The sequence below is a fragment of the Panthera uncia genome, assembly GCF_023721935.1.
Source record: "Panthera uncia isolate 11264 chromosome B3 unlocalized genomic scaffold, Puncia_PCG_1.0 HiC_scaffold_1, whole genome shotgun sequence".
Classification (NCBI taxonomy): Eukaryota; Metazoa; Chordata; class Mammalia; order Carnivora; family Felidae; genus Panthera; species Panthera uncia.
The window spans coordinates 112,209,970-112,218,220 of NW_026057582.1; the positions used below are offsets into that span (position 1 = coordinate 112,209,970).

The 8,251-nt window shown below is 59.7% G+C and overlaps 1 protein-coding gene across 1 annotated transcript in view; it reads right to left on the reverse strand.

Moving 5' to 3' along the window:
* Positions 1–8,066, reverse strand: part of INSYN1 (inhibitory synaptic factor 1) — an 11,990-nt gene extending 3,924 nt beyond the window's left edge. The window contains exons 1-2 of the mRNA XM_049613846.1: positions 7,193–8,066; positions 6,045–6,768 (exon numbers count right to left, since the gene is read on the reverse strand). Of these exons, the coding sequence (XP_049469803.1) occupies positions 6,045–6,200 (156 nt within the window). The 5' untranslated portion in view covers positions 6,201–6,768; positions 7,193–8,066. The remainder of the gene's footprint in view (positions 1–6,044; positions 6,769–7,192) is intronic.
* Positions 8,067–8,251: the final 185 nt, after the last annotated feature.

Sequence of the window (8,251 nt, forward strand, 5' to 3'; positions counted from 1 at the left end):
ACCCACTTGATGAATGACATGAGTGAGGACCAGAAAGAGGAATGATGTGCCAAGGGTACCCAGCCTGTATGCAGGGCCTGGGTCAGTCCACAAACCCCACCACCTGTCCCTATACCTCATCTTGTGGGGCCAGTGGGGCGGGCAAAGGACAGGCAGGCCCCACGTTACCTGCCCCTCTGCTTCGGATGCCTTGAAATCTGTGATTTCTCTCTGAGATTTAATAATCATTTTGCCTACATGTAATTTAGGATTGTCTTGGAGGACAGGGAAATAATTATATATACAGAAGGAAAGAGATGGGGAGAGAGCAAACGGAGAGAGAAATGACAGCATAAAAATCACAGAATCCTAGAGCCTCAAAGCCAGAGGACTGGAGTCGCTGTCGGCTTCACCCCTCTCACTGTGCTTGCTGAGGGGGAGACTGAGGACCAGAAACTGGAAGGAGCAGAGCTGAGACCACAAGTCAGGAGTCCTGACTGCTGGGTCTGGCACCTTAAGAACAAGAATTAGCTGATCTAGAGTAGGCAAGAAGGAACACTAGAAAGGCAGGGCCGAGTGCCGTGACAGACCGGCTGGGGGTTCCAGGCCCCGTCCCAAGGGCGCCCCCAACCTCTGTCCTGCTCATAGCCTCAGCAACCTCACCTGAACAGCCGCACCCATCTGCTGGCAGCTTCCTGCCCAGCTCCTGCTGCGCGTTGCATTCAGGGCATCTCAGAACGCGTCACCCCTCTGCTTCCAGCACCGCCCTGCTCCCCAAACCCCCGAGTGTCTCAAACACAAACCCCACGACTCTGGCCACAGGGACTTTTCTCTCCAGCAGGCAGCCACCGCCCTGCCAGGCGAGCCTCCCCAGCTCTACCCACTCCACCCAGCCCACTTTGGCCTCTGGGCCTCACCTGGAATGCTCCCTCTTTTTCTATTCACCCCATCTCACTTCCATCAGGAGTTTTCCCTGATCCTCCGTGGGGAACAGGTTCCCTAGGATAGGCTCTCAAGGCACTCCGCACCTTTCCTTAAAATATTTTCCAGTATTTATCACTGCTGCAATTGCATATACATGTATGTTACAGGATTGATGTCTTCCCACTAGACAGTAAGCCCCATGAGGGGTGGGACTGGGAGCATCTTGTCCGCTATGGCACCCCTAGCTTGGCACAGGGGTTGGCACACTCCTCACAAATACAGCCATGGGATGAGTGGATGAGTTGAGACAGGAGGCTGATAAAAACTGTTGGGGCTGCTTTTCTGAGAAGGAGTTGCATGGTCCTATCTTGCCCGCCCCAGCCCTCTCTCCAGCCCCGGCTGAGCCCCCTCTCCGAGGAAAGCACATCTGTGTTCCTTAAGGCCCCAGAGCCAGGACCGAGGACCCAGGAGTCCCAGAACCAGCATCTCCCTCACCTCTGGCCCCTTCCCCTCACTCAACAAGCTGCTACCTCCTCCCCTCCCGCCCAGCTCCCCAGGCAGCTGGTTACATAACTGGGGATCTGCATTATTTATGACCACTGATTATTTTTTAATTCTGTGATTATGTTATTTATTGTCTTCGGGGGGGGGGCTGTGGAGTGGGGGGTGGGGAGAGTTGACTGTGATTCATGACTCTCATCCTGCAATTTGGCCTAATTGGCCAGGGAGCTTTGTGAATCTGTCCAAAGGAGGAGAACGCAAAGGGAAAGAGGGAGGAAAGGAAGGTGAGGGAAAAAAAAAAAATAAGAAGAAAAAAATCCGCACAATTCTTGCTGAGCTGCGGGTGATGGCGCTGACCCACTTTGGCACAGCTCCGTGGTCCCCAGCCTCTCCTGCCCCAGCTGCTTCTTGGCTGGGCCACATTCATCTCATGCCCGCACGGCCCTTGGCTTTCCATGCCATGTCGTACGCGGCACCTTGCTGATGGGACTGCACGGTTGCCACTGGGCCTGTTCCCCATGCAAATCAGGTGGGGGGACCCTCCTCTGTCACGCCAGGTGGGCCACTGTGCTCCTAAGTTAGGTCCCGCCCAAGAGTCAGTGACGACATGACAGTCACCAGCGGCGAACTCGAACTCGAACTCGAGGATCACTTTTGAGCCCCCATGCTGAGTGACATCCTGGGGAGGAGGGGGAGGAGGAGGCCAAGTACCTGGTTAAGATGCGCTCACCATCTAAGGGGCCAAGGATAAGGGCCCTTCCCCTTGCCCTTGGGGTCCCCCAGCTGGTGAGGAACAGGGAGCCCAATGGGGAGGCAGATTCCCACCCAGAAACACAAGCAGGAGCTTCCTGGAGACAGTGGGGGATTCTCACTGAGGATTAATCTGAATTTCATACCAAGGCCTTTAAGGCTCTGTGTGATCTAGCTCCTGGCTCTCTCTTTGACCTTTCTTCCTGCTTTTCTCCTCCTGGTTCACTCCACTCCAGCCGCCCTGGCTTCCTTGCTGATTCCCAACATGCCGAGCGCACTTCCACACTTCCTTCTCAGGACCTTTGCACTGGCTGCTCCCACTGCCCGGAAGGCTCCTCTCCCAGATACCCATTCGTCTTGTACCTTCCTCTCCTTTGGGTCTCCGTTCAAAAGGCATCTTATTGGAGACCCCTTCCCCCCATCACCATCGCTCTCTACCTCTTTCCATGCTGGAAGAGGGCGACACTGCCCTACGGCCGAAGATACTGAAGGGTGCCAGCCAGGAGGCCAGGGTCCTGGCTCTGACCACTCTGATCATGGCTAAGAAGCTGATGTGACTCCAAAAGAACAAGGCTATCCATGGAGTAAGAAGCCGGCCCGGTGCAGGAATATCTCCTTAATAATCTCTAAAAGATGTGGAGCTGGTTTTGTTTCCCTCACGGTGCATGTAATTTATACATGGTATCACATTTAATTCTTACCCTGGGGTAAGAATTACCCTGAGGCAGGGTTGTTACCTGCCCTGGGGCAGGGTTGTTACCCTGGGGCAGGTGGGCAGGCATAAGATTCAGTATCCCCATTTGCCAGAAAACAGAAAACAGAAGCCCAGAAAGGTGAAGTAACTTTCCAAAGCTCACACAGCTAGGAAGGGGGTGGAGCTTGGATTTGAACCCGAGACATCTGGCTGTAGAGCCCATGCTCTTGGCCTTAAGGCTGTGCTGCATCTCTATCTAAGTTGAGATTCGCAGAAATTTAAGGAGTCTGGAGAGCCTGCTGGGATTGGCCTGGCGTCCTGGAGTACTGGAGAGCCTAGGAGGGATGAGGGCTAATTAATGATTGACAGTCACATCCCTCTGGAACACAACTTCAGCTTTCAACGCACGTTTACATTCTTCACCTTGCTTAGTCCATGAGGGTACTTTCCTCACCCATGGGACAGAACTTGCTCCCTATCACCTGGGGAGCCAGTGACAGAGCTGCAGCAGGGGTTCGGGAGGGTGAGGGAGGTATGGGAGAGGGAACTCCAAAACCTTTAGGGGTGTGAGTGTTAGCGCCACCCCCCCACCTTGCCACGTGCCAAGCCTCCGATAAACCCTTGCAAGATCACTCTGAGATGTGAATGATCAGCATCCCCATTTCAGAGATGAGTAGACTGAGGCTCAGGGGCCTCAGGAGGAAGTGCTTTAGGGTCTCCCATCTCTCTGTGAGTTTCAGGCTTTGTGCTCAAGAGGATGAGGAGGGTTTGCCTTGATCAGTGGTATGTGCTCTCCTGATGACAACCCAGCCGATGAGCGCTGACCCGGTGGTATCTGGGGAAGGGGGTATAATGAGGGAAGAAGTGCCTGCCACCCTCTAGACCTTGGGTCGACCCATGCCCCTGATGGAAAAACGCCACACAAAGGGACTGAGAAGAGCCAGGTAGATCCAGCTTTATAAGCCCCCTTTCAGGATCAAGAGCCAAGATTGCAGGTTCTAGGGAACAGAGGGCTGCAACCCTTTACCCCAAACTAATGCCTGGCACCCCCACCGGGTAACCCCATTCCTGATAAACCCCATCCCACAGGAAGTCAGCTATGGTGTCTCCTCTTCTGCCTGGGCCTCCCAGAGCCTTACCTGCTTTCCCCAACACTTGTTTCTGCCCATCTCCCCATGTCCAGACCCTGCCTGGGGGCTGGGGGAGCTCTGAGGCCTGCCCCCCTCCCAGCTGGGTGCCATTGGCAGCGGGCAGGCTGTGGCATACGGGGTAGACGCTGGTTGCCGTAGCAACCTGCCAAAGTCTTGGGTGGAGGCACATGGCCTGCAGGGTGTGTAGGGGGAGGGAACTCATCTCTCTCTGTCCTGGCTCAGGCCTCTGGGCTGCACGGCCTGTGACCCTGAAGCTCTGCTGTGCAGGACATGGGGCTGGGTCTATATATGCTGAGAAGGGAGAGAGGGAACATCTAACAGATCTGCAAATAAATCCTAGTGCTTCTGATCTCCCTGCCTCATCCTCGAAAGGGCATCCCCTCAGAGCATCACAGCACGAGCAGAAGGTGTCATCTCTAGAAGGCCCCTGTCAAAATGCAAAAAGGTCACCCACTAGTCCCCCTGCTCCAGCCTCAGAATAGGCCACGGGAACCTGAGTTCTGGGCTTAGTTCTGCCACTAGTAGGCTCTGTGACTTTGGATAAGCCCCCAGCCCTCTCTGGGCCTCAGTTTCTTCAAACAGAAAATGGATAGGGCTGGTATGGGTGATCTGTGAGATGTCTTTAAGCTCTGGGTGACTATGCTTGGGGAGACAGGAGAGGCAGATCTCAGAAGATGCTCAGTTGAGAGTAGGCTCCGGGCCATAGGACTCCCAGGCTTAGAGTCCATCCTGGCTCTTTTCTGGGTGGGCCTACTGGGGCACAGGTCCCATGCCCCTGCCCAAGACTGAGACTCTGGATGGTTCCCATGGCCCTGACGGACCCACAGGAGCATCTGGAAAAGATGGGGTAGAGAGGGATGAAGGGGAGTTGTAGTCCTTTGGACCAACGAGTTTGGGAGTTGCTCAGGGGCATCTGGTCTTCGACCACAACGCTGATTCTGGGCTGAGGGGACTGCCCTGCCTCACCTCAGTTCTTGTTCCAGCCTCTCCACAACCCCTCTGCTTGGGACACAGCTCCCTTCAAACATGCCCTGCTCCTTGGCTCTCCAGGCCAGAGTGGGTACCCACCATCACCCCCCTCTCCTCAATCCTCCAGGAGCCTCCCTGCCCAGCTGGCTGCGGAAAGAATGAACCCATAACTCCCATTCAATCACTCTCTCTGCTGTCTCTGCAGGGGCCCTGGTTACAGGGAGTTGAAATTTGCCTAAAGCCCACCTGGCCGGCTTAATGGCACCCAGTGGGCAAATTCAGGCCAGCGGCCCAGAACGCTGGTCATGCATTTTGGGCTCGAACACAGCCCAAGGGGCAGGGCTGAGGACGTGTGTACCTCATTACCCCAGCGATGTGGGAAGCAGTAATTAAACCGGGCTCCACTTAGACAGAGAGGGACACACATCCCGGGATCTCTCAGTGACTTTTCAGCCTTGGCAAAAACATTCACAACTGTAGACGGGGATGCATGCCTCTAGACGAGACTCCTGCCCCTGCCAAGGTACCCAGGAACTCTGGTACCCACTAGTGGCCCCCCAGACACATTCCCACCTCAGGGCAGGGCAGGCCTAGCTGGCTTTAACTTTTTCCCGGATCAAGGGTTCTGAGTATCTGTGTGATTTCTGGAGAATGCTCAGAGCTTCTCAGTAGGGCCAGCAACACTCTCTCAGAGCCACCTTCTGAGTAGGTCAGAGTCTGCGAGGCAGATGGTGGGGTCAAAAGCCAGCTTGGGCCCCAGAAGAGTGTCTCCCACTAAGAGGCTACGGTAGGATTTAGTCTATATTTGTCACCTTGGCAGCCCGGAGGGCTAACCATAGGCCACGGGCCCACAACACATTGCCCAACTCTGCAACACTGAGGCCCCTCCAGTCCTGGAGTATGGTGAGATTTCTAGCAAAGCAGATTTGGCGAAAGAAGAAGGAAAAGGAAGTCTCCAGCAAAGTGACACAGGTGCACACAGCTGTGAGTACACATACACACTTAAACACGGATGAGCATGTTTTGGTGCCGGGCCCAGGAAAACTGGCCTGGGGTCTGGCCGGCCCCTCACTCACCTCCCTTAGCTCCTTGGCCACCTCCTTGAGCTCCTGCAGGATGCCCTCAAGCTGCCCGATGACCATCTTCATTCGCTGTCGAATCCGCTCCCGCTGGCCACCACTGCTGGGGTCGTCACTGGGCTGCCCGAGGTCCGGGGTGCCCCGAATGTTCATCCTTTACCACGTGGCTGCGGGCCTGCCCATACTCCCCCCAGCCGGGCACACGCTGCGTCTGCCTCCACGGAGCCCCCCTCGGCCAGGCAGAGCTCCACATCTTAACGGCCCCCCAGCCCACCCTGGCCCTGGGTGGCCCTCACCCAGCCCCTGCCCCCTGCCACCCCGCCTCCTCTGCCTCTGGGTGGGGAATGGGACACCCAGAGGAAGACAGAGTCTGACAGAGGGGGTCAAGGTGAGGACACAGGAGAGCAGGGGGAGGGGCCTCAGGTCTCAGGAGTGGCTTCCAGGACTTGAAGTGCCTGAACGTGTGCTGAGCTGATCTCTGGCTGAGCCTGGACACAGAGGCAGGGGGATGACTCTGCAGGGACTAAGGGTAGGAGATGCCCTTGGGATGGGGGAAGGCAGCAGTCATCCCTCACAACTCCTAGGCAGTTGCAAAGGCAGAGGTCTCCTGAGGCAACTGACACCTGCAGAGGGACGGTGGCTGGGGTCTTCCAGATGTGGAGGGGGCTCCAGCTGTGGGCAGCTCTGAAAAGGGAGCTGGTCGGAGGAGAAGGGCAGCCCCCTGCATAGAGAGCAAGCCTGGCGTCAGCCCTCCCAGGCTGCAGCACCAGCCGGCAATGCCGCTGCCTCCCTCCTCTCGCCAGCCTGCACCCTTCGTCGCTGGGGAATTTTTTTCTTTGTGGGGAGGGGTGGTGGAGGCAGATGGTCTACAGCATAGCCCCTCCTCTAGAAGGAAAAGGAGCCCCTGCTTTGGAGGCAGAAGTCCTCAGCCTGCGACGGGGCACCCTGCCCCAGCTCCCCCAGCTCCCCCGTGCCTCCACTCCCCCCCCCCCCCCCAGCCAGGCCTGGTCCCGCTGGTTTGCCAGAGGGCCTCTCCAGTCCTTCTGTCCTCCCTCCCAGTGCCCCCGGGTGCCCTCACTCGCAGCGGACCCTCCCTTCCCCAGCCCCGCCTTCCCTCAGAACCCCAGCTCCGCTCCCGGACTCACCAAGGGTGGGAGCACCGGCCTTCCTTCCGAGCAGCGTCGGGGGCCAAGCCCCAGGAGGAGGTTGGGGGGCCCCCCCAAAGTCTCCCTAGGGCGGGCTTCTCTCTCTGGACCCTTCGGCCCCTGGCCTCAGGGAGGTCCTCAGAGCCGCCACGGGAGACATCTGGACGGTGGGAGGGGGCGGGGCCTCCGAGCTCCAAGGAAGGGGGCAGGAAAAATCTCCCCCAACCCCCGCCGGGCTCCGGGTCGGGACCGAGCGAGGGTCCGGTGGGCTTGGGGCTCCGAGGCCACAGGTGACCCGGGCGCAGGGCGACCAAGGCGACGCCGGGCCGGTCCCAGCGCGTGAGCCAAAGTCGGAGGGATCGGAGGGCGCCGGGATCCCCTCAGCCCACGCCCGGCATCCCCCGGGCTCTGCACAGTCCGGGATTCGCTCTGTCCAGTCCAGATCGGCCGGCTCCGGGCTCCGCCGAGGTCTGCCTGCCCTGCCCCGGAGTGAGCGGGCACCGCCGGGCGCCCGGGGCGCGCTCAGCCGGGACCCAGAAGGTCCGCGCTCCGGCACCCGCGGCGCCCGGAGCGGCCGCAACGGTCCGCTCCGCCCGGCCCGGCCCGGCCGCCCGCCCGCCCGCCGGGGGCGAGAACGCTCCCACCGCTCTGTCCGCGGTCGGAAAGGTCCGGAAGCCGCCGGGCCCCGGGGGGAGGGGGGAGGGGCGGTGGCGGCCGCGGGGACCGGGTCCCCGCCGGGCCCGGCCGAGAGCGCGCGAGGCAGGGGGCCCGGCCCGGCTGGGTTCGGCGGCCCGGGCGCGGGCGGGAGCGGCGCCGGGCGGAGCAGAGGAGGCGAGGAGAGCGAGAGGAGGAGGCGAGGCGCCGGCGAGGGGGGGGACGGGGGGGGAGGGGGCGCGCGGCGGGCCCGGCCCGGCCGGGGCGCTCGGGGCTCGCAGCCTCCGCTCGGCTCCCGCCGCCCCCCGCCCGCTGCCACTCGGCTCGCCTGCCTGCCGGTGGGGCAGACGGGCGCGGGGTCGGGGCTGGGCCTCCCTCCGCTGCCTCGCCCTGCCCTGCCCCGCC